We start from the raw sequence: 27,333 nt of genomic DNA, 5'->3' as shown, positions 1-27,333 counted from the left end.
AGAATGCAAAGGTGCCAGCTGTTTAAACGTTGGGATTGTAACACAATATGATGGAGACGAAGACAGCATGTCCGAGGAAAATCCCCTCTTCTTATCACAATGAATGTGAGTACAAACTGTTTTGTACATCACGTAATTGAAATTCTTGTTGCTGTCGTTGTTGTGGTTGTTTTTATTCTTGTTTTTCTTCCCCCACCTCTTGCATTGATGTGCGCGCAAAACACACCTACATAAAAATCCCCCCCCCCCTCCCCATCCCAACTCTCTCTGCCTCATACAATCATTAATCTCTCTATAAGTTATAAGTACAGTGGAGTCCACTTATAATGAATCCTGAAAAAACAAGAAGTCTGTTATAAAGACACTATTCTAAAACCCCGTTTTTTTCTCCTCTTTGTCTTTGTAAATAAAATACTGCTATAGCGCAATCAGACAAACACGCCAGTCAGTCAGGGCGGAATATTGCTGCTGCTGTGCACAGAGCATAGGCCAATGGTACATAATGTAAAACCTCGCAAGTTGACAAACTTGTTGGTGAACTAACGAAATAAAGAAGGGGAGAGCCCACAAGTGTCAACAATGAAGGCTGGAACGAATGAGTGGGGAGGGTGTGGCATGCGCAGACAAGCAGAACGCATCATGTGATAGACCAGCCTTGTCTAGATTATCTAGGCCTACCATGCCTCTCACTTCTCCGATGCAAGGATGGAGAGGTCACCGTGATGTGATGGATGGAGCGAATGTGTGACATGCGTGCGCAGGCAAACGGAACGCACCACAGGGTGTGGTGGGGTGGGGAACAACACAGCAGGCGGATTCCACTGCAATTAGAAGTCGTGATAAGAGGTATCGATTACCCAAAATACCATACTCTATTACTCTATTTTACTTTTGACTCCCCATAAACATATCAGGCTCAGAGCCATTCAATTAGGAAATAGGATTTGAACTGTTGGTTTCACGGGACAGAGTCCCCTGTCGTAGTGTAGGGTTAAGGTGTGGCTGAGATATAGCTCGTGATACTAAAATAATTTCGTATCGATATTAGATAGTTCGATACTCTATCAATAATTGCATATTCAAAGGCTTTTTAAACAAATTTCATTCACTCCGATTTGTGCCCATTTTTAGTATGTTATAGAGCAAGGTTTTCTAGTTCTAACGACACCAAAATAATTTCTGTTGCAATTTTCTAAACTCTCTAGTGAAATGCGTGGCTAAAGTTAATCACCTAAAAGGAGAAGGATTACCTATATATTTAAAAATTCATTAAACTAAAGAAATTAAACTGTATCCACCATATCTTTGAAAAGAGAGATCTCGACCTCGTAAGTACACAACAAAATAACTTGCCCAACAAGCAGGCCAAACATGTGTCTTCGTGCATATAATATATATATAAATTATAATCCTGTACGTGACAAACTATAACAGGACCCACTCCTGACTAAGTTTAAGCAACTGACTCAGAGATCAATGCATGCGTGTTGAGTATCACTCTTTGCTGTTCATGGAAAGCAACCTAACAGATAAATTACAGTACAGTATTTCTGTATCAGTATCACCACTAAGCAGAGGCCATCTTTCAAAGACATCAACACAAGTGTGTAATCCAGGCAGCCACAATATCTGAATACCTATGCCGTAACAAAAGTGTTATAAAACAGCCCTGATACGATGTCTTTGCCCCGCCTATTTTCTCCAGCAAAATTTCTGATTTCACCCATTGAGTACACTGTCCAATGTACTAGAACCCATAAGAAGGATAAGTTAGACCTAGATCTAGTAACCAGTATAAACAGCCTACAATAAAGAGAATACATGTATTTCCATGGAATAACAAGACATTGCAATTTGACACATATAACTGGGGCCCCCATTATATTAATATTATCAATAAAAATTGAAAAAAAAATGCTCACATTTTTTTCTAACAACATGACATTGCAATTTGACACTCATAACTGGTGCCCCAATTATATGAATATTATCAATAAAAATTGAGAAAAAAAAAGCTCACATTTTTGTCGGAGCCTGCTTTCACTGAAACCTCGCAATCGATTAATCTAAAGTTAGGCATAACAAATTTCTTGGAAGCAAGGTACACTGCAAGTTTCTCTGTACAAAAATATATGAAGGCTGCGTGAGCATCGAATCACTCTGTCATACAACACACACACACATACAAATGCTATTACTATCACCCCTGCAGAACACTAACATTCTTCACAAAAACGTAATGGCAATTTTTTACTCCCCCATCCAGATGATTTAGATCATTTATGAGGTGGGCCACACTGGAATCGAACTCGGGTCTTCTGCATGCAACGGCGAAGGCACATGATTGCTACACCACGGACGACACTGGTGACATTTTTCAGTGAAGTAGAACTTGCCATTGTTGCAAGATTGAACTTACCGGTGAGTTAATGCAACAACACTGAAATGAAGATGGTGTTGAAAGAGACGACCACATCACACCAGTGTTGCTACACAATGAACACACAGACACAGCTCACTAGGGATTTTTCTTTTTAAAAATATGGTATCAACGCCCTCCGACACACTGTCATACTTTCACATATTCTCAAAGAAAGGTACACTCTCTCCCTAGGACTGGCCAACTATGTTCACACAATCTTGTCTGGACTGGTCCATTCTGTCCCCACTCTAAGGACAGGTCCATTTTGTCCTCACTCTAAGGACTGGTCCATTTTGTCCTCATTCTTGTCAGTTCTTGTCAGGACAGGTCCATTTTGTCCCCCACTATAGTAAGGACAGGTTCATTCTGTCCACACGCTAAGGACTGGTCCATTTCGTCCTCCCTCTTGTCAGGATTGGTCCATTCTGTCCACACTCTTGTCAGGACTGGTCCATTCTGTCCACTCTTGTCAGGACTGGTCCATTTTGCCCTCATTCTAAGGACAGGTTCACACTCTAAAGAGGGGTCCATTCCGTCCCTTTTCGAGGTATGGTCCATTTTGTCCCCCACTCTCGTCAGGACTGGTCCATTTTGTCTTCATTCTTGTCAGGAGTGGTCCATTTTGTCCTCAATTAAGGACTAATACATTTTGTCCTCACTCATGTTAGGACTGGTCCATTCTGCCCTTTCTCTGGGAGTGGTCCATTCTGCCCTTTCTCTGGGACTGGTCCATTCTCTCCAAGACTTGTCATCTTTCCATTAGGAAAGATCCACCCTCATTTCAGGACTGGTCCATTCTGTCCTCACCATCACCATCCTGGGACAAGTTCCCAGAGTCTGGCTCAAAGTCACAGAGTTCCTCCAAGGCTGGCACTGAGGACAAAGAGAGGGACACTTGAGTACACAACTTGTTGAAACCAGGAGGGGTATTTATTTGATTGCTTGTGTGTTTGACTTAAAGAGAAACCCATTACTTTTGAAAAATGCATGCCCACAAACAAAACAACAGATGGACAGTTTTTTAGTTTTAGCTTTTTAATAAGAGTTTTACAGTACTTGCAACACAATAACGTCATATAAGTGCCGAAAATTAGAGGTGTTACAAGAGAGTAACAAACATAAAAAAAGAAGGGGGAGAGATCAGGACGATAGGAAAGGAGCAAACCACATCAGAGCACCCGCATGGACAGATTGTGAAAGTAAAATAATAATACTAGCCAATGAAATTACAATAATTTTAGAGGGGTAGGGGCCACAAAATTGGAATTCAGGGGTTCGTCAACTAAGTGGAAAGACTGGCACGAAATAGAGCTCGTGAGAAGACACTGCCTGTCAGGATAAACCTACACCGACAGAGACACATTGAGTAACTCGGACATTATGCTCTTTTTCATCCCAAGTTAGAGAAACACACTGACACAGTAATGGTCACTTAGGGCACGCAGAGGGTAAAACAGGCAGACAGGAACAATAGAGGGCAGGAAAAGAAGCTGAATCTACCAGTGGCATCCTCCAACCGCACGCACATTTACAATTACATCCAACCGCACGCACATTTACAATTACATCATCATTGGATAAAAATAAAATAAGAAGTGGAAGGATCAGACCAAACTTGATCAGCCACCAACCACTCGTTTAAGAGAAATAAATATCAGAGTAATAAATACAACACCTTACAGAATAACATACAAAGCAAACTAACTTTGGATAATCGAGTTGTACAGCATAATCAACCATGGTGGTCTAGACTTGCATTGGTGATAAACCGCATTATGTAACTGCGGCAAACATCAATACATTCAACGTAAGCACACTATTGTCAGTGCAACCTCACAGAATTAACTCTGAGACTGTGCCAGCCACATATGAGTGGCAGCCCCTACAACAGTCCGCATACTGCATCCATCACATACGAGTAGCAGTACTTAACTTTTTTTTCAAGATGGCCTGGGAAATGAAAGTGGCAAGTTATTGCTAACAAAGTCTTGCCATTTTTAAACCAGTATTGTCCCTTAGGTAGTAAAGAAGCAAAAAAAAAGATTTAAAAAAAATGTTTTCTTAACCTGTGTATCAGATATTATTACAGTTTTTGTTCTGGTAGAGCAAAACAAAAACGATTCTTTTAAACTTGTATTTTGGTACTTGTTATTTTCGATAAGCAATCCGGTTGAAAACAATCCGTGAGATTAAAGTATACTAAACAGGGTATGTCCGACAAAAATCAACGTAAGTGCACACATATTAAGAAAAGACTAAAACATGCAGATGCAAACACTAAAAAACACAACCCCCTTTACAAGCAAAATTTGTATCTCTTGCTGCTCCCTCCTACCAACTTATCTTGGCCCAGTAGGTTAGATACTAACACTAACAAAGTCACCACATTAGTATGAGACTTCGTGCAAACTTTTGGAACCTTTGGTGACACGGTAAAGATGACTCCACTAGGGAGTGGGACAGAGGATGCCCACCTCGTGACTCGAAAGAGCCGAGGAATGATCACAACAAACTACTAACCAGTTGTGGCAGCCATCTCCAGTTGGGGCTTTGGCAACACTTAGATGAGTAACTTACTAAAAATAACCCTATAAGAGTGAAGAAACCTATTTTGTTTTACTTATTTATTCATGTATTTATTTACATGTAAAACAATTTCCTGTATGTTTACTTTAAGACTAACAGCTAAGTCCAAAACCCAAAATGCTGCACAGTTGATTGTTATTACTAAACACAAAAGCGCCAGATGATAGAATAGGGTAGGGTACCAAGAAAAACAAGACCAAAAAAAAAAACAAACTTGTATTTTGTCTTCAATTTCAAATCCTAATATAAAAATAGTCAATGGTCTCAGAGTGATAGCATTTTGGATGAAGTTTATGTATAAAATGACCAACACAAATCAAAATCTTGTTGACTTCTATCTGTATTTGCAGCCTCTATAGAATTGTTCGGAAACACCTCAGAATTCTGCATACCACAGTGAAAATTGAGAACCGGAGCACATAATCTCATTTGGTTGAATAATTCCCCCTGAAGCACTCACAATGCTGCTCCCATTCCTTTGGGTCCGCCCTAAACACTGCAGTGAGTCCGGTCAGCGTGCGCACATACTGCATCTGAGCACGGGCGTGGTGCTGGGCAAACAGAGGGTCGGCCTGCACCAGGGTGTGGATGACAGTCACGCCCGACGCCAGCACCCTCAGGAGGGACCGGGGGTGGGGGGGAGGCGTAGCAGAACGCTCCGTGTCACAGTAGTGGGAGAAGAGTCTGTCCATGGCCACGATCACAGACACCACCAACTGCCAAAACAAACAGGAACAAAGTGAAAGAAAAAGAAGCATACATGGTACATCTCTACCCCCCCTCTCTCTCTCACACACACACACACACAACACATACACAAAAAGAAAACCAAACTAACACACAACCCTCCTCCCGCCCAAAAAACAGAGACTCAGTTTTACTAGATGTCTATGTGGAAATTTAGTATGGTACACAAAATGACCTCTGTGCAACTTGTGTACGTTAACAGGCTTTGTTATTCAGTTGCAGCAGATAAGGTGAGAGCCACCACACTGATGCAACATTTTCATACAATGCAGCTAAAAGCAGTCATCCCCAAAGCCAACCCTGACTTCCATCTTCTTGTACAGACTTTAGTTCGTGGGGATTTTTTTGTTGGTTGTTTTGTTTTGTTCGTTTTTAAAGTTCAGAGAACTTGCAAGACTGTCGCTGGAACTTCACCTCATCACACCTCCACTAGAGAGAAAAAAAAAATTCATACGAAAAGAGAACAACGTAACCATTATAAAAAGTGACATCCCCATGGGAGCTATCAACTTGAAAGTAATGGAACTTACCTCTTCAGAACAGAGGCAAGAGTTTGTCAGTAGAAGAGAGCAGCTGTCCTTGTGCTGGTACATGATGGTGGACAGACTGTGCAGGTGCTGAGGGAGAGAACCATACAGGGCACTTTAGTTTAGTTTAGTAAGAGTTTTACAGTGCTCGCAACTCCAAAAGGTCATATGAGCACACGAAACACAAGTTGGTTGCAGTCACAACAGTTCACAGCACGACATGGCTTAGATCAAAGATCAGATTAAAATGTATAAAAATTTGTGGTAAAATAACGATCTAAAAATGACAATTTACTTAAAACTAAAACAACGGTGCTTACAATTCATTGTAAAGGCCAATGGCCTTTATAAAATCATGAATTCTGTTGGTCACAACCCCAGAGAACAGATCTTGCAACTTTTTGCATTAAAAAAAATACTTCTTTTGGGCCTCTCCAAAGTCTGGACATTCTGTTAAGATGTGTCTGAAGGAAAAATCTGTGTCGCATCCGACAGAGAACAGTTTTTCATCTCCCTGAAGGAGGTATTTATGTGTCAGGGAGGTGTGCCCAATACGTAATCAAGTAAAAATGATTTCGTCTCTTCTGGACTTTTTTTTCGTGGGCCCACTTTGTTTATGATGTGAAGTTTATTGGGGTTTTTTGTTTCTCCCAATGTGCCTCCAACAGGCTGGAGGTACAGGGCAGTTTGTGAAGTGTAGGACAACACTGACGATTTGTTTGTTCATTTGAGTGAAGAGAACTATAGTCAAACCTGCTCTAAAGGCCACCTGTCAAAGACAATCATCTGTGAAAACAACCACTTCCCATTTCTCCTGTTGAATGATACTGTCAGTATGTCCACCTAAGACAACCACTTTTCTCCCCGACAATTAGAGGTCACCTTATACAACTTTAACGGTACATCAACACAATATCAGTATCCCATCTGTTTTAGGCCTGAAACAAAGTCCCTTCTTCAACTGCTTTTAAGCATTCCCTTCTGCACACAAACACAGAACCAGTCTTCTTAAGGACCAAGTGGCTGGCTTAGACGATGTAGCGATATTTTCCCAAATAAGCTGAAGAGCAATGATACTGAAAATGGTTTACATCACTACATCAGAGTCAGTACATTGTGTCAAGAGAAAAACACTCACCTCACAATACAGAGAAATCTTTTCTGCTTCTGTGTGATCGCTGCTCCTCCTCAGGCATAGTCTGTGCATTAGATAGAGGAGACAGCTCTCTGGGGAGACAAAGACACATGCAGGAAATAGCCATCGGAAATCCACCACTGGTGCACAGAGCATCGGACATCTTCCTAGACCTTCAGCGTATCATTTAAGCCTAGAAGATCTCTGTATATACTTCACTTAGACTTTTATACTCTCTTTTCAAACAATTTTCAAATATGCAATACCATCAGTGATGCATTCTGTGGATAAAGTATTGGAATTCAATTTGTTTTGTAGAGATAAGATTGCAAACAAAAGAAAACAATGTAGTTATTTGAATAAAAGTTTTTACAGTATCGTTTGCTGTGTGTAACAGCAGCTACATAATATCACCAACATTTTTCAAAAACAGCACATGGTTGGGGGGCGCTCAGGTATACATGTAATTTGATTGAGCTATCTCTTTCATGTGAGGTTATTTTCATTACTGTTCCTGTTGACTCATGCCCATTCTCTAAGAGACTTTGATTTTTGTGACAGATTTATGGCACTTGTTACACAATTAGGTCAAACAAGTGCTGAAAATTAGAGGTGTCACTAGAGAGTAACACATAAAAAAGAGGTGGATAGATAATGACGATAGATGTTCCATAGGAAAAAATCTAAGAAGCAAACCACACCAGAGCGCCTGCCACCCATCCACAAGGAGATTTTCTGTGGATTCCAGCTCAAAAACAATCTAGAACACAGGAGAATAAAAAAGAGCAGAAGGAGGAAAGATACAGTACCTGACTTTGTACACAGCTGCTGGAACAGTTTCCTGGAGGCAGACAGACCAGTCAGGAGACGCTGTGCCCAAAGGCTCACCTGGAAGTGCTGGACTTGGCGGAGACAGGTGCTCAGAATTCCTTGATTCAAGATCACCTCCAGCCTGGATGAATTAATACGGCAGAAATTGAAAGTTGTTTTATAGCATGACAATGAGAGAAATGGTTTGACAGAAACTGAAAGTCCTCTCCTTTGGGGAACATAAGAGTCAGAAACTGTACAAAGAGGAACTATCTGAACGAAATAAAGGGCTGAAGTCCTGTTGTATTTTACTGGACTCCGGAACTATTGTCCACCATGCCCTCCTCACTTCCCAGCTCTCTAATGAGAGGAAAAACAGTCCACTAAGATGAAAAGAGCCTTAGCACTAGCTAATAGAATCATAATAATAATAGTAATGACAAAGAACTGGATTAGAAAGTGGTTTCACTAATATAGAGCTCAATCCCCCTTACACACAAAAATGCAAGTACCCTTACACTTACTAATTTGGGGAAGTATACACAAGGAAATATCAAATCTCTCTCCCAAATACTCTCACCCACCCTTCAATCAAAATGCCCTTAGATGAACAGCACAACTACAAACACACACACACACACACAAGCAATCGCTTCAGCACTGATATCACCTACTTACAATTCTTCTATCAATTTGAGGGTATACAGATTCTTGAATAAGTGTTCAATCTCGTCAACGTGATGTTCAAGGAAGTCATCTCGATCTATCAAGATTTACACAATCTATTTTTTTTCGCGACTCATCACCATAATGAAGACAAAAACTATGATACAAAATTTGACAAGTCAAAATGTAAACACTTCAGACTTTTCTCGCTGGACAGAGAAATTAGTGAAAATAGCCACATTACTATTGTTGGTCAACTCTTCTTTGTACAAATACAGACTGACAGAGGCTGTACTGTAAAACAATAAGGATTACATAATTTTAACAAATTATTTAAAGTCTACATCCAGAGATCTGGTTTTTAGTTTTAGTAAGAGATTTACGGCACTTGCAATACAATAAGGTCATACAAGTCCCAAAGATTAGAGGTGTTACAAGAGAGTAACAAACAAACCAAAAGGAGGAGAAATAAGGACGATAGACGTTAGATAGGAAAGAAGGAGCAAACCACACCAGAGCGCCCACCACCCACCCCCAGAAATTTTTGTCATGATGGACACATCACAAGTCCACAACTCAAAAAGAATCTGACACTCTTGCACGATCGACTCAGTAGTAAGATATTTCCAAAAAGAGCCTTACTTTTCCAACTGTGAATCACTTTCACAGCAATGACATAACTGAACGAGGACCTTGAGCGCCTGTTGAACGATGGCAGGGCTTAAAGCATTATCCTGTTGAAGAAAAGAAAGAAGCAAACGAATATAAATAAAAATGCATGTTTAAATTTGATCTACATTTCAGACGTGCTGCACGGCAAAGAACTGGTACTAAAGAGTGAGAAAAAGAATCTTCATGTAAAGACAAGCACATTTACACTTGTAATAACAGTGGTCATTTAGTGCACAGAGATAGACAGAAATAACAAAGGGAAAGAATTGGAGGACATAAAACCTCCAACCACACGCACACAAAAAAGACTGACACTGAGCAGAAAAGGTAGTGACGTCCACCAGAATAGTGATTTCAGTCAGAGCTATGACATAACGCTAGCTCAGAATTATAAAGAGCTATCTGACATTTTAGGCCATTTTGAGTTACTAAGACCATGAAGTCAGAAACCAATTGTTCTATCCCAACTATCAAAATTGTAAGATTATTCAGAGTCATGTTCAAGATATTCAAAGAATTGCATTTGAAAAGCTTGATATGTGAAATTCAAAATTTAAATGTCAAATTTCTCAAAACTGGGTGCTGAGCAAACAGAACTTTGTAATTCTAAGGTAGCTATCTGTCAAGGATGCAAAGTAAACTTTGGATGTTCTGATGACAGTAACAACAATGATATGTGTGCTTAAACATTAAAATGGGTAGCATCCTACAACTTGGATATAAGGATAAAACATGTCATCACAAACACAGACTGGCCAAGAGGGTGGTTGGCGGGTGATCTGGTGTGGTTTGCTCCTTCTTTCCTATTAAACATCTATTGTCTTTATCTCAGCTTTTTCTTTTTTGTGTATGTTACTCTCTTGTTTATTCTTCGGCACTTATTATATGACCATATTGTGTTGCAAGGGCCGTAAAACTCTTACTAAACTAAAAAAGACTGGCAACCTGGGCTGAGAGGGAAACAAACATCCCTGAAGAAAGGCAAAGATGCTCCGTATTACAGTACAACACAGATAGGTTGAACAGAGAAGACTTATAATCAAGCATCTGTCGAATTGTGTCCGCTCCCATTTTTTTCTTCTTTCTAATCTTTGTAAAATATTCCCCATAATACAGATCCCTCGAACAACCGAGGCTGCTCCCGACGAATTCGAGCTATCCGAATTACACTGTAATTCTCCCCAGATGGAAATCAATCCCAAAGCTTGAGCATGCGATGGTGAGCCGACTAACTGCTAAACACAGATGCCAGTGAAAGAGAGAGATATCTCTTACTCATCTGAGCATCACATTAGGACCTCTGAGAAAGAACACTATAACTGTAAGCCCGACTTTTAAAAAAGCCCTTATAGTCATCAGTTTAGTTTAGCTTTCATTAAGAGTGTTATGGCACTTGCAAAACTTGATAGGATTAATAGGTCTTATAAGTGCTGCAAATCAGAGGTGTTATTAGAGTTACATACAAATAAAGAAGAAGGAGAGATAAGGACAACAGATGTTTCACAGGAAAGAAAGAGCACCCATTCCAGTAGTCAGTTTGTTTGTACCTGAAGGTCTTGGCCTGCAATGTTCAGCAGCAGGTTCATCAACAGGGCACTGTCACTCCGACTGTCACAGCTATGTGCTGACACCTGTGACCTAAAGCTGGCTTGAGATACGTTGTACGCACCCAGGATCACACGAACTTCCGAGGAACTAGTGCTGCGTTCATCGTCCGCCTCAGCACCTGACGTGCTTTTCTATAAAACAACAAAGGAAAAAAAAAAGACAATCAGTAATATTTCAAAGTACAAACACACAATTAACTGAAGCTAGGGACTGGCGTACAATATTATTTGAAATTCTTTAACATATATAATTTCTTTAAGACATTATTAAGACAACAAGTCAAAATTCCCAAACAGAAGAATGGAAGATTTGAATAGATGCTCAAAGCTGGAAGTGAAAAAATATCAAGGTATGTGTTGTGACCAAGGCCTAAGTCTGACTTTGGCCGACCTCAGACTGACCCAACTGGCTTGTTTCAATATGATGGCTTTCCACCAAGTCATAAAACGTTCTTAAAGAGAAAACAAATTTCCAGGTCAAAGGTAAAAGAAATTATTGTGAGTCTGGAGAAGAAAACAATCACTTTTTTTACCATATTTTCCAAACTAAGATAAACAACAAAAGCTATTAAATTAAAGAATGTTGATGATAAGATCAAGGATATAATATGTTTACAAAGGTAGTAAAACACAAATACAGTGAAAAAAACAATTGCAGTATACATACATGCATTCAGAAAATGTCCAATAAACATTAGACAAGAAGATGACACAATATTTCTGCATGGCAGCTGGCGAAATGAGAACATTATGTGAGGTAATCATAGTGAAATCAGGCGCTTGTCAATATAAGGAAATCGAAGAAAAGGAAATGTTTCGCCTGATGGCTGATTAGGCAGTTTTTTCTCTCTAATTTTTGGTTTTTGGCTCAACACAATATCACGACCTCAGTGTTTTCTCGTCGTATCTCCATTTTTTTAAACAGTGAAAATAATTCAAATCAAAGAATGAGCTTAAGAAGAAGTCACATTTTCAATGTTAAAAAAAATGGAGATACCACAAGAAAGCACTCAGGTCGCGATATGTACATTTAAAAACATTTGGCAAACATTTTCATACCAATTTTACCTCTGAAGCAAGGCAACTCCACCTCCTTCAATTGTGAATATAATCTCGACTTCTATTCAAGATAGATGGGTATTTTTTTCATCAAAAACAACACAAATGAACAAGTTCTAAGATGATACCAACAACTCCACATGCCCAAAAATTGATGAGCGCCCGATTCAACTATTTCGTGACACAATATAATTCATAACTGCATATTTTAAAAAAACTAAAACTAGCTTTTCAGATATCAGTTGTTCCAGGGGGAACTGCAGTATCTCCTCAATATGTGGTTGTCGTGTTGAAATTGCAGTTTTTATAGCAACACAACACTGCTACACTTTGGCAGCAACAAACTTCACTAAAGTAACAAAATAGTAACAGCTCATTGAGTTCAGGGAGCTGACCACACAAACAAAACACACCAATCACTTACCCTGCCACCCCCAACCCCTTTTTTTTTCGAAGTCTAATCATGTTGCAGAACAAAAAACTTCTCAAACCTTTATTGAGAAGATAGGGCTACATCACAAACCACAGAGAACAAACCACAAACCTTAGAGAGTATAACACATATGTATACAATTTTGACAGCGAATACATCACAAACCTAAGAGAGAGAATACATTACAAACCAAAGTGAGAGAACACTTCACAAACCTTAGAGGTAGAATACATGCCAAACTGAAGACGAAAGATACCCCACAAACTGAAAGAAAGAAAATACATGACAAACTTTGGACAAATGATACAACACAAACCTTAGAGAGAGAGAGAGAGAACACTACACAAACCTCAGAGAGAGAGAGAACACTACACAAACCTTAGAGAGAGTACACTACACAAACCTTAGAGAGAGAGAGAGAGAGAGAGAGAGAGAGAGAGAGAGAGAGAGAGAGAGAGAGAGAGAGAGAGAGAGAGAATACTACACAAACCTTAAAGAGAGAGAGAGAACACTACACAAACCTTAGAGAGAGAGAGAGAGAGAGAGAACAATACACAAACCTTAAAGAGAGAGAGAGAACACAACACAAACCTTGGAGAGAGAGAGAGAGAACACTAACAAACCTTAGAGAGAGAGAACACTACACAAACCTTGGAGAGAGAGAGAGAACACTACACAAACCTTAGAGAGAGAGAGAGAACACTACACAAACCTTGGAGAGAGAGAGAGAACACTTAGAAAGACAGAACACTACACAAACCTTGGAGAGAGAGAACACTACACAAACCTTGGAGAGAGAGAGAACACTACACAAACCTTGGAGAGAGAGAACACTACACAATCCTTAGAGAGAGAGAGAACACTACACAAACCTTAGAGAGAGAGAGAACACTATACACAAACCTTAGAGAGAGAGAGAGAACACTACACAAACCTTGGAGGGGGAGAACACTACACAAACCTTAGAGAGAGAGAGAACACTACACAAACCTTAGAGAGATAGAGAACACTACACAAACCTTAGAGAGAGAGAGAACACTACACAAACCTTAGAGAGAGAGAGAACACTACACAAACCTTAGAGAGAGAGAGAACACTACACAAACCTTGGAGAGAGAAGCTCCATGTGCAGAGGAGCTGCTGGCAGTGGTCACGGTACTGGTGCTAGATCTTTTCCTCAGCTGATCCCCAACAGAAGTCACCAACATGTATCCAAGAGAAGGGCACAAACGAATCAGAAGCAGCAAGGTTTTTAAGGCACTCAACGCGTAAGACTCCACACTGCTGGCGTACATCTTCCCCTCGTGCAGCAACTGAAGAACACAACTGCTGAGAGAATCGAGACTGGAGTCGTGGCTTCCACCCACACTGCCGAAGCTCGCTGCTGTGCGTGTAGAGTCCAGACTGACCGAGAACGACTTGGAGGCCGCTAAGGACTGTGTTGCAGCTGCAGGAGCTGACGAAGCAGTGCGAGAGTGTGCCGCCGACAGCGAGAGGTCAAGGTAATGCTGTATGTAATCCGTGAGAAGAGGAATCAGAAGCACCGCAGCCATGTGACCACTCTGTTTAGAGTCTTTGACGGACGAGGAATGTGAGAAAGACGGAGTTTTTTTATCTGTGGGTCTACTGGAAACTGTGTCTCTGTCCTGACCCGTCCCTCCTCGTTCCAACGACTTGTTGCCATTTACATCACGTTTCTGTTCCGAGATCATATCTTTCTCTCTGTAGCTGCTACTGGGTTTCGGGTCTCCCAGTTGAGCATCTCTTGCAATCAGATCTGTGAAGAGTGCAAGGAGAATGCGCATAAATGGTAAGTATGGACTCTTTTCTCTTCATATTAAACTTAAAGAAATGTGAGACTAACAGAGGAAAAGAAGCAGAAAACAAATGTAGTTGAACTTGCATCAGCAGTCACCTCTCCAAAGCCGTCACCTGTGCTAAAGGCCACTGTTCCATGACACCTTGCATTTATTTCTACATTTTTAACCAGTCCATAGCAGTCCTTTCCCAACATGGCCAGTCGTTTTCACAACAGGTCAACCTCAAAACCTGCTCAAAGGGGTCACTTGCTACAAAAGTTCCACCAAGCCGTCCTCAGATTAAATGCTTACGTTCGATCAAGGTCAACAAGGTTTTAAGATAGATAAACAAATTTGATAAAAATGAAAAGGAAAGATTTAAAAAAAGATCATTTTTTTTCAAGTCTACTAATAGACCATAACTGAGACCCAGTCCAAAGAGGCCACCTGCTAATAATGGTCATTTTTTTTTAGCGACTGATCTTGAATAATTATTAACAGTATCGACTGTATTGTGAAGGAGACAACATTGAAAACATCATATTTATAGACTAATCACAAAATAAAAATAAGGGAGGTAATAGAGAAAAACAGAATTCTAAAGAAACGTGCGATACCATGAAAACAAGGGAGCTAACAGTGCAAATATTGACAACTCAGTTTAAGACTCGCATCATAAATCACTTTTCACAACAGCATCTAGTGGAGTCACACTAAGCAATCTATATAATTTGTGGAGTCACACACTAAGCAGCAGATATAATTCTTTAAAAAGCAATGGAGGAGGATAAAAATAAAAAGACAAAGCAGAAAGCAGCAGCGACAAACATCTCTTCTTTACCTAGTAGCTTCTCCCTGTGGCCGCTGGATTCCTCCAGCAGCATAGTCAGGCCCCCGATGGCCAGCCGGAAGTGTTCTCTGCTGACCACCTGGACATTCCCATCTCTGGACGAGCCAGAAGACTTGTTTAACAGATCATGCCTGGGGAAACATCAAAGACACAGTGGTGTTAATTTTTTAAAATATTTGAATAAGTAGGCAGGCACTACTTAGCATAGGAGTAAAGCTACTAAGCTAAGAAGTAAAATAGAAGAAAAAATATTACTGGTGCCACTAGACCTTTAGAGAGCAAAAAGAAATTCAACACAGTATACACAGCAAAAGTCTACATCTTGAGACAAGACAAGACACAAAGACACAATAAAAAAAACCCATCACCCTAGGAAAGCTGGAAAACAGCAGTTCTTGAAAAGCAGTATTTCTAGAACAGAAATTGTTGCTGGATCGCCCCTTATTCCATGAACTGGCATTAAGGATCAAGAATATCTCGCTTCATTTCAGACATTCCCCCCCCCCCCCCCCCCCAATCACATCATCACAAATCTGCTAAGATGGCATAGCTATCAATTTTCTACTTCAGACAAGGTACCATATGATATAGGTTTAAAATTCTTTTTAAACCAGTACTGTCAGTTAAAAGGCCATACCTCTGATTTCATGTCTACCTCTGACAGGACAGACTCAAGTGGCCAAAGAGCCAAGAGAATTCCTCAAACACCTGAATGAGGAGAATTCAAACCAGGGTTGTCCGTCCTGTGGTCCAGCATGATAGATTTACCTTCTGAGCTAGCAGGTGGTCGGCGCGAGCTATTTGAAATTATTACTTTGTTACATCTTTTGTAATGTTTGTCTGTGTGTCTTGCTTTTATCTAGCACTAAAAGACCATGATCGTGACATTGTGCTTTACTTTTCAACTACCCTCTGCCCTGAAAAAAAAAATCAACTGAGTGTATGCTACAGTCAAGTTCCTGCTACAGTCGAGTTCCTGCTCTAATAGCCACCTGTCCAAGACAATCACCAGTAAAAACAACCACTTCCCATTTCATCCCTTGCATTTAAAAAATATTTTAATGATGCTGTCCAAGGTTTCCATTTGTCTATGGCAACCACTTTTCTCTTCAACAATGGGTGGCTGTCTTGGACAATCCTGATTTGTGTTTAGATAAATGCCAACAACAACACTCCAATCTTACTTCTTAGGCTTTATCGGAGACAGAAAGTTGGCCTCTCTCCCTCGGCTGTATGTGAGGCCGGCCAGCGTGAGAGAGGTGGACATGGCATGCAGAAGTCCTGTCAGGCCTGGGTCCCACTGGTCAAACTCTGAGTCCGAGTCCACTGACTCCACACAACTGCCACTGGACTGCAGGAGCTGAGTGACCACCTGACTGCCCGAGACCACTTCGTGTCTGTCTGTAGACAGAATACAGATATGACAGTATGAGAATCAAAAAACGTTTGTGTAAAGATGATGTACAAAGAAGATACAAATAAAATGAGAAGACCTTTTCTATCTTTCAGCTGCTGACAGCAACAGTCAAAGATAAGCTCACTTACAGAAACAATACAAACCAGAAATCTATGCACAGGTAATATTCTTTCCTTTCTCCCTCTCTCTCATACCCATGTACACTCACACTTGTACTCAGACAGAAAGCACATCTCTTTTGTCAGTAAAATGGACAATTTTGATTGACTGCAAAATCATCTAAACAATTTGATCATAGCAGACTGGAAGATGAAGGCAACAGAAATTTACCAGTGGTAATGGGTTGTTTTTATAATTATGCCAGAAGGGGTGTACAACCTTTTCAGGTCAAGGGATACATCTCTGTTTGGAGGACTTTAAAACGGCCACTTGGCTATAGATGACCTTTTGCCGAAAGGAAAAAGAATGACGGGAGGAACAGACTGAGAGCACTTACTACAGTTTGCAGGAATGTTGAGTCTGAGCCTTCTCTGTACTGCAGGCTGCACTTCTCCGGCAACAACTGTAGAGCCTGCAAAACATTTATGTAGAGCATGGCTAAATGTGATTGAGTGCATTCAAAAACTACTCAAGACAATAATGCAGAGGCCAGAACCAATGTACACTGTGGTTGGAATGTATGTGTTTGTATGTGTGCACACATATTCGTGCAGTGTGTACATGTCTGATGCAGTGTTTGTGCACAGACCTGTACTTATTTTACTGAGTGACAGACTTGTAGTTTTAATTTTTGGATACAGCGCCCAGAGTGCACAAAGTCAAGATGGGGAGCTGCCACTATAAAAATGTGTTTTATTTTTCATGTCGTGTTAAGACACAAAAAGAAGATTTATAATGAGAAGTTATAAACTTGAAAAATCACTCCACCCATAAAAGGTTTCTTGCTGAATTGAAGGTGTTTGTGAATAAAAACAATAGTGCCAACATTTTCCAAGAAAGGGATGAGGGCAAAACCGAAATGGAAAAGAAATAGGAACAGCAGACAACACAAGTGTCCACCACCCACCCGAAACAAACCAAAATAAGCTGGAGTTACAGGGATGAGGAGTATGCTAAGGAAAATGTTACCAAAATTTCAGCACGCCTATTTAAGACTGAAACAGAGCTGCAAGTTTACTGCAGAACTTCCCCAACTGTCTTCCTCCCAAAACAAAAAAAATACGGTGATTTCTATATGTATCAAACAGATCGGAGGTTTTAACTTTTGCATTCTGACCCAGTGCCATGTACAGACAGACCTATCCAAAATGTTCACTACCAGTATCTTCAAAAAGATTTAAGAAAACATCACATTAATAATACAACGAAAGATCAGGAAGTTACTCAGCAGACAATAAGAACATCTAAAGTTTGGATGTGGTTTTTGGGGATTTCTTTTTAGAGTAAACATAAACACGACACAATAACAGTCATCTAATGTAGGGAAAAGGTTAAGACAGACAGGAAAAAAAATAGTCGGAAAGAGAAGAAAAGAGGCCTCCCAATGATTCCATCTGACCACCTGTTAACATTTTCACAATACCTGGGAGCTGACTTGTTGAACTTCCATCAGTTTGACAAGAGATAGATGTTGTGGCTGCCTTAGACGCGGGAGATGTTGCTTGAGGAGTTGGTTTTGTCTAAAGCAAGCAAAAAACATAAGAAAAAAAATGTCACAATACGTCCTGATAACCCCTGAGTATTATGTTATATTATATTATAGGGTAGGGATCGATAAAGTCGAAAATCTTTTAAATTTCAAAGAGACTGCAGAAGAACTAAAAATTGCTTAAAAAAAAAAAGAGACAAAAGAAAATGGGTAAGCTGTTTGAGCACTTGCACAGTAACATTTGGTATTTCATTATCGTGTTTTAAAAATCTAATCATTTGTTGCGTTACATCAAGAGTGGTTCTACATCTTGTCAGCAAAATGCACATTTTCAGGGTTATAACACAACTGCCAGTCATTCTTTTTTGAGTCTTCTAGTTATTGCTATGGGAAAAATGTCTGCTATTTGTTTCCTTTCCTCAATGCAGCAGGGTTTTGTTTCATGTACTAAAAATCTAATTTTTTATTGAGACATTATCACTTTTGTTCAAGTCATAAAGTTCACTTACGTAAACACTGGGTTTTTAAAAAAGTTTTCTCGAACAGCAAAAAATTACTTGGCCACCTTTTTTTTTCCCCCCGTGTCCTGATTTTGGTGCCCATTTTTGTTGGTTACATAAAAAGAAAGTAATGGTGCAGATTGTTATATGAAAGGGGAATTGTTGAATCGGTAATGATGATGATGATGATGATGATGATAATGCTGATGATGTTGTTGGCGATGGTGACGGTAATGGTAATTGTGATGGTGAGCATGAGGATGATTATTTATGTTGGCGATGATGATGTTCCAATGTAGGAAATGACATGCGTGTTAGTTTTAGTGTTAAGTTTGTTTGGTGCTTACTCTAGATCCCCGCCAGGCTGTCCTGGGGGGCAGGACACAACCCTCATTCCCAACTCCTCGCATAGAGTGACCAAAAATTTGGAAATAATTCGTCATCTTCATCCCTAGCATTTAATAAAAGTAGGCCGAAAAATCACATGGGGGCCACTTCTAAGTGATGACATTGTTAGTGTGTTTGTTACCCTACGTCTATGCTATCATATTTTCAAAACAGTGAAAGGAATGTGGCCAATAATCTTCGTAAAAATTAACTTTCATAGTCAAAGCAGACTAACTTGTGTGCTTACAGGTTATCGTTATCGTCGTTCGCAACCGGTCCCGAGGCACTTCTGTGGTCGTCGGAGCATGTAAAAAGCCTGAAAAACCATGCCTACTTGGCCACCTGTGTTATAACCATGACGTCATAACGTAGTTAAAACTATTTTTTTTTAATGTCCACAGGTCCCTCACCCCAATACTCTGTCCTCTCCCTGTTCTTGTAAAATGCTTCATATATCTTCATTGGCACAACTTTGGCCATTAGAAGATTCTTTGACTCTGTGTGTAAGGGCCAGCCTAAGCTGTGTTTATTATTTACATTTCACTTTCGTTCTGGGATTTTTCCCACATTCTGCACTATTAAAGGATTCTCAATAGCACCAAGACAATATGTAATAAGATACAAAATTATCTGGAACAAACCTGTTGCATAAAAGAAAAAGTGGTAGGGAAGCCCTGAGACTCCGAACTGCCTCCTTTAAGAAGCTTTAACTGTTTCGCTTTGCTCGGAGGACTTGGTTTTACAGGAACCTGTAGAGAAATCATATCAGCAGCACATGATAAGTTATCTTTGGAATGAGTTACAGTTAGGGGCACTCAAAAACAGAGTCACTCATTGATACAATCATCCAAGTCTTTGTTTTGCATTTATGATGGGAGACTCCCAATCACAATTTCATGGGTAAGATCCCCAATTTGTATGCTTAATGAAAATATTTTACCTCAGTTAACCCAGCTACAAAAGGATATTTGGCATTTGACAGGGATGTAAAACATGATTGACAGCATTGGAGCATCAAACAGGCTTCAAAGGTATATACGTCTCTTGTCAAGTTGAATGAACTGGTCAGCTATAAAAGTTATTGTGAAGTCACATAAACACTCTGTGATGGAAACATGACAATAAATGAGCTTCTCAACATCAGCTACCTTAACAGCAAATTACTGTGAGAATTAGCAAAACTTTGTCTCATCTCCAATCCATCAATACTTCATCCATCCAGCCTCTTCAAATGAAGAGGATCAAGCTGAGGTCGTATTCAGGGCGGTGATCCACATTCAAAATCTAAGAAACCAGGACTACAGTTCTCCACATAGCAGACGGGTTCCAGTCTTGGAATCACAGGACCAGAGATGCCAACCACAGAAAACCGAAATGAGTATTGGGAAATATGAAAAAGTGTATTTTCAGGGGAAAATGTGTATTCCCCACGACCGACCGACCAACTAGTAATAGTAAAATATTTCCTGAAAAAAAATTACTAGCTCACCAGCTTGAAAAAGGGAGCCCACACACGCACAATATACATGTATCCAGTCAACAAAATGTCAGTGTTCAGTGTCGTACTGGGGTCTTGTTTGACTTAAATATTTCAGTCTATTATACCGGTAATATTTTTCTCTCATTATTACAGTATGTAAAAAATAAATCCTGCTTTGAGAGTTCGGAAGGGCCTAGAACAAAAATTTCGACAATCAAGAACCAGCCTGGGTGTCATGATTCATATTATGAACTGACAGACTCAAATTATTGCTCAAACTCAGAGAAAAGCGATAACTTGAAAGACTCAAGTAGACCCATGCACTGTGAGAGTTGTAATAACTGTGGTAGGGCAAGATGTAGTGACACTGAAAATCTACCAGTCTTGAACAGAAAACCACAACACACACTGTAGGCTAGGTATAATTTACTAGGGAACCCAATTTACTATCACCCATCCAATGAAACGCGAACACATTATTTCAATAACACAGACTTGCAAAGTTTGAAGGGTCCCGATTCCGCACACGGCCTGCACCAACGCGCGCTTTGCAGAAAGCTCTAATCAAAATTTTGAAATGTGCTTCCAAGTTTTTGTCCTCTGGTGTTGCCTTCACACCCTCCCCCATAATATCTTAAACCCCCAAAAAATCAATAATCTCCTCCCCTATTCCGTAGTCCTATACTTCGCAAGGCCGTTACTCCCACCAAAGACGGTCTTTGCTCACACGAAGCCGCATTTATTTATGACACGAATGCGCGCAGGTTCAGTGACCGGTCACGATGGCGAGCCAGACAATCTAAAAATCGGACGACGCTTGTATTTTATTTCATTTTTTTCCACAAGTGACAGCCCAGAGGCGAGTCCGAGCATTGATTAAATTTTATTTGCACGGCGACCTTGCGTTTATACTGCACAACCTGCATGTCACAAAAGTTGCGTTATCAGACAACTGCTGGCAAACAACTCGGTGGTAACGAAAGCGAAAGTAGATCTTGATTTTCCCGATCCAGCCTCGGTGTCACATACGCTTCCGCCTGCCGCCATAGCTGCCTATTCGCTTGAAAGTGAAACGTACTCTCCAGACCGGGAGAAGCTGAACGAATATAATATCACGATCGCGACCGGCAAAAATAAACTTACTAACCACATCGGACTTGGTTTTCAAATATTCCAGTTCTGCGATACTGATACTATTTTGACAAAAGATGGGACTTGAGATATGTTTACTCACCCAAGCTGAATCTCGTATTTTTCGCATTCCAGGATGCGTATTTTTTCATGAAAAGTCGTATTCGCGTATTTTCGGCAAAAAATCGTACTAAAATACGTAAAATCGTACTGGTTGGCATCTCTGCAGGACCAAGATCTGGATAACTTAACTGGCTCTAAAACAATTCAGAAATTGATAATAATATTGTGCAGCCTGCTCTTTAAAAACAAAAAAAATCCTGAAAACTAGAATAAAAACAGAAAGAGAAGGACTAAAAAAATCAAACGTAACCCCTTTCTTTCAGAATAATATATCAACAACCAAACTGCAACAAACATTTTACTTTAACTGGTCACCCAAACACGGCTCACCCACAACCCAATACTTACTTTTCTAGGGCTCGCCTGTCTCGGAGAGGAACTGATCTCTGACCCGGACCGATCAGCAGCAGACCTGAGTAACGACTGCTGCTGCTGCTGAAGCTTTCTCAGCTTTTCTTGTAGGCTCTGATTTTGTTCCTGCAGCTCTCTCTCCTGCAAAAAAAGGTTACAACAGTTACAGGTACAAAAAAGTCATAAGAAAATATATCCCTGAACAGGCTGGGGGGATCTATGCAGTATGCTAGCACACAAACAGGGGCCACAATAACCCTGCTAGTGAGGTGCTACTGGTATGCAACAGCCTCTCAGGAAGAGGGATAGCTAGTATGATTTTACATACAAATGACTAGTTGCATTCCTCTGTCCAGCTTTCTTTCATGCCAGTCTGTTGCTAGAGGATCTGGTCCAGCATTTTTTCAAAAAAGAAGAAAAAAAAAGACTCGCCAATATCCAATAGTAGAGAAGGGCCCCATTTCACTTGCACTGGGTTTGGGCACCATGGTAAAGTATTGTAAATATTTTACGACTAATACTTAACAAATATCTTAAACATTAGAGAATCAAACTCGCATATTTGGTGTGCAACTAACCACTACACCACAAACCCTGAAAATCCCTCTGTGTGCAGGCTGGTGAACCATTCTCTATCTCACTGAACATGTTACAGGCGGCCACATGCCCAACATTCCTTGAGTCGGTACAGTGCTTCACATTTATCTGCCAACATCTTACGACAGAAAAACTGAGCCTCCTGGCTCCATATCTGGACTGGAAGGGAGTATAATCCACACCAGCCGCTGAACTACAAAAAACCTAAATACATAAAATAAACATACAGCACACAGAAAAACACAAATCGAATCTCCTTTGAACAATGCAAAAATAAACTTCAAACCAGTTCCATCGTCTATTCATAAAAGCAGCACAGTCAGTGAATAATTTTGAGCATTTTTTCTTGAGCATTTTACACAAAAGATCCCCCGTAGTCCCAGGTGTACATTGCATTGGCCGTTGACAGCTACAAACGATTAGACACCTGCCTCAGTAGCACAAAAGAAGCAGAACATGAAGAGAAGAAGACAAAGAACTAAAGAGGAAAAGTGCACATTCCGACTTGACACTAACACCAAGACGGCAAGGAGAGCTCACCTTAAACTGTGTCTGAGACGTGAGGCTGTCCAGCTGCTGCTGCAAGCGTCGCTCTCGTTCTGACTTGACCTGCTTCTGTTCGTCCAGGATCTCATCCCTCTGTGTCCGCAACTTCTCCAATTCCTCTTCCTGTTTGTGCAGACTCTCTCGGAGATATTTCACCTCCCCCTCACTCCTATACTTCTCTTCTTGAGCTCTCTTGCTCTGGAAAAGGAAAGAAGTCATGACAATTGTTTTCAGTACATTTTCTTCTTCTATGACAAAAACATTCTTTCTTACACACACAAATTTTCATACAAAACGTCAGCAGCAAGCATTCAATCTTTACCATAAATTATTGGGCAAAAGTAAGAAAAAAGATGTTAACACAAACACTATATATTATATAGACACTAGTTTTACAAAAACCCTACTCTCAGTGAGACTCACAACTAATATGTGTCAAGACATGGTAGAATCAGGCGCTCGTCAATTTTTGGGCTCATGGAGTTATGGTATCTTAAAGGTGATTCATTTGCCTTGCTTTGGAATAAAAAATATTCATTCATCTTGAATAGAAGTTGAGAAATTTGTGATTGAAGGAGGCAGGGTCGCCTGGTTTCAGAAGTAAAATTAGCGAGAAAATGGCTGCCAAAGTTTGGTGACTTCCATAGCTTTGGAGTCCTTGGAAACTGCAAATTTACATTTTTTGTGCCTTTAATTCTAATCAACGTTTACCATAAAAATCCACACATAAAAGTGTTTTTGAGTGGACATTCAAGGTGTTGAGCCAAAAAACAAAAATTCGAAAAAAATGTCGAAACTGGTAGAAAAATACTGTACTGATTTCTTGGATTCTATTACGCCTGATCTCACCACGAAGTCTCACATATAATTACTTTTTCTTTTTACAAGCACAACTCTTTCTCGGGAGCTGATCAGATATGATAAATATTCTTTTACTGGTAAAGTTTTCACAGGCTCGTTGAAACAATTTAATTGATCTTGCAGGAAAGCACTTGGTTCCAGATCAGGACTGGCATGAGAGGAGAAATTCCTACTAACTGTACCACAGAGGCCAGACGACTAAGAAAAAAAGTACTCTATTCTACTTGGGAACCAGATACTTAGAACAAAACCACTGGACATTTTCAGATTGGAAACTTGTGCATTCACTGCTGAACAATAGCGTCTGTCACCGATAATACCACATTTTCGAGATCAATCAGATCTTCAATCATGTGACTAAAAGCTACAATTGCTTTACACCACAAAAATATTAGAAAATTCCTGAAAAAGTTCCATAAGTTATAAGCACAGTTCAAGGAACTTTTAAAATCTTTTTTACCTCTTGCTCCAACTTAGCCCGCAAGGAATGGAGACTCTCTGTGCTTTCGTCACTCTTCCCCGTTGACGATCGCGATGACAACGAGCGACTGCTATCATGAGAGGTTCTGTAAAAGAAGCAATGAAATAAGTCAAAACAAAAGGAGATCATCATACTTGCTTCTGTCTCAATCCCGCTTTTTCTCCAGAGATCTCCTCAAAGTAGGACAAAGGTAAACAATCAACTTTTGATATTTCCATCATCACCAACACTTTTGCATGTCTGAAGTCTTTATCAACAAACACATCAATGGCATTGTGTTGCATAACTGCGCATAAAGTTAGAGCCTGACGCCATTGATAACTATCGTAAAAGCCCTTGCCTTGAAGAAGAAGATGCCGGATGGTGAGAGAGCGAGCTGTCAGAGTTTGAGCTGGAGTTCATGAGAGGCAAAGCTCGTCGTGAGAGGGTTGGGACCACAAAGGAAGACTCTGGCAGTTGCCCAGGTTTTGATGCTGGTGGAGGACTCTTTGTGTCTTCAGCCTAAAAATAAAGAAAAAGATTTGTTCTTACATCTTCAGTAATTCAGTCACAATTGTACAAGAGTTTACGAGGTCATGGTCAAATTGGGAATCCTGTTGTGATCTTGGAGTTCCGACACAGCTGGTAGAGCATGGGACCAATATTTTCAGGGTTCAGTGAGTTAAATGCAAGACGAGATATCTTTATTAATTGAATAAATTAAATCAGATCAACAAAGTAATAACAGAAGTGTTTATATATATTCATTTTCACATTGACAAGCTTGCTGCTGATAATTCAGACAATAATAATTACCATGATCTAGACCTAACCCCCATTTTTCTCTCCAGCCAATTCTTAAGCTTTAGTCTGCACGGCCGCTAAAGGATTAGAATGCTAAAATCAGAGATAAAGATACTAGAGCTAACCAGTACCTGCACAGCCTGTGACACAATGACATCCATCTCTTCCAGGTCAGCTTGGGTCAGCTCAAGACTGTCGTCCCAGTCATCCTTGTCCTGTGAAGTTTCCGCAACCAGTTTTCTTTTTTTCTGTGCAGGTTGTTCCATGCTCCAAGGATCCTTCTGTCTGTTCCCAGGTTTGGCCCACGATGAAGCCATCATAATATTATATTAATATTCCTGAAAAAGATCAACCAAATTGAAAAAAAAGCGAAAATAAGATGAAAAAGTCAGTGTTCAATAAACATGGGCTATTCACCTATAAATTTTTTAAAATATTAAATACAGAGAATATATAATCAATAAAGTATACAGTGATTTTAAGACAATAACAATCAATTTAGACATTTGTGAAGAGTGCAGACAAAATGAGTTTGAACTTCTTGGATTCGAGCCCAATAGAAATAGATACACATCACGGTGAAATTTTTACATTAACTAAGATAAGATAAGAAGCATCTTTATTCTGGCACATTGTTTGGTGTTTCGCCACATGTACACACACACATATACACACACACACACACGCTGGCTTACAATCACATGCATAATAATATAAATGAGCAGCAATATAAACAATAATAATCTTAAGATATACAGACTCAATGTTAAATGATGCATGCTCTAAGGTCGTAAGTATACTGATACAAGATGGTTAAGATGGAAGCATTTTGATAGATGATGGTAAAAATGACCTTTTATAAAGATTTCTTTGTTACAGATCAGAAGCCTAGAGGTAACAACGAAACTAGATCTTAGATATCTAGACTAGATATAGATCTAGATATCTAGATTCTGATGATTCTCTAGATCTAGATTCTTCTTCTTCTTCTCCTTCTATTCCTTCATCCTCTTCTTTCTTCTTGTTCTCCTCCTCCTCCTCCTTCTTCATCTTCGTCTTCTGCATCTTCTCCTCCTCATTCTGATTCTTTTCTCCATTTCTCCTCCTCCATCTATTCTATGATCTGCTACTCCTCCTCCTCAATTCTCCTTCTTCTTCTATGACCACTCAACCTGCGGTGAGAAGACGGTCAAAGGCTCGAGACCGAAACCCAGAATTCCTAGAGTACCCCCACAAGTTCAGCAAATCGTAGCCCGGAGGAGTCGCATGTCTGAGACTGAGGCGCAATCATCAATCAATCATGTATGAAAATATTGAAAACCATTAATGTCTAGATCCAATCTAGATCTAGATCTAGTCCTTAAGAATTAAGACCATAACAGCCTACAGTAGTCACGGTGACTCAGTGAGTGACACACTCAATCAATGACAGTTCAGTAGAGTGACAATTGAAAAGTTTATGGTGAATGACAGAACGACATCAAAATCACGACACTGACAGTGACAGTCATCAACGTCCACCCTCTCACCTTATAAAACACAACAAAGATTGTTGCTTGAACAGATCTAGATCTATGTTGAAAAATCCCTTCGATCAAGCGTGTAAGCAAAACATGCTGTCGTTTTCTTGAACCCAATTTTTCGATTTTTCGCAGGACGAGAATTTAGAGTTTTGTCAAGCACTCCCATTACCATTGCGGCCTATTGCGGCCACC

General features: G+C 40.0%; 1 protein-coding gene across 3 annotated transcripts; it reads right to left on the bottom strand.

Annotated features, from left to right (window-relative positions):
• Positions 1-732: 732 nt before the first annotated feature.
• LOC101859387 (serine-rich adhesin for platelets) lies at positions 733-27,333 on the bottom strand. 3 transcript variants are annotated; one of them, XM_035968270.1, is made up of 18 exons: positions 27,148-27,333; positions 25,750-25,956; positions 24,815-25,336; positions 23,488-23,691; positions 22,348-22,491; positions 19,907-20,014; positions 18,313-18,409; positions 17,227-17,301; positions 16,498-16,714; positions 15,305-15,444; positions 13,771-14,441; positions 11,113-11,304; positions 9,536-9,627; positions 8,227-8,369; positions 7,421-7,509; positions 6,286-6,372; positions 5,469-5,724; positions 733-3,295 (listed from the first exon to the last, which is right to left on the bottom strand). In XM_035968270.1, exons 3-18 carry the CDS (start codon positions 24,965-24,967, stop codon positions 3,204-3,206), a joined length of 2,760 nt encoding a protein of 919 aa, XP_035824163.1. In that variant the 5' UTR covers positions 24,968-25,336; positions 25,750-25,956; positions 27,148-27,333; the 3' UTR covers positions 733-3,203. The 3 variants fall into 3 exon arrangements, with proteins under 3 accessions (XP_035824163.1, XP_035824161.1, XP_035824162.1); XM_035968268.1 differs by lacking the exon at positions 27,148-27,333 and having other exon boundaries at positions 25,750-26,556; XM_035968269.1 differs by lacking the exon at positions 27,148-27,333 and having other exon boundaries at positions 24,815-26,556.

This window comes from Aplysia californica, unplaced genomic scaffold (assembly GCF_000002075.1).
Source record: "Aplysia californica isolate F4 #8 unplaced genomic scaffold, AplCal3.0 scaffold00048, whole genome shotgun sequence".
NCBI classification, from domain to species: domain Eukaryota; kingdom Metazoa; phylum Mollusca; class Gastropoda; order Aplysiida; family Aplysiidae; genus Aplysia; species Aplysia californica.
Note: the sequence above shows the minus strand (reverse complement) of the source record. Positions and strands in the feature narration are given on the sequence as shown.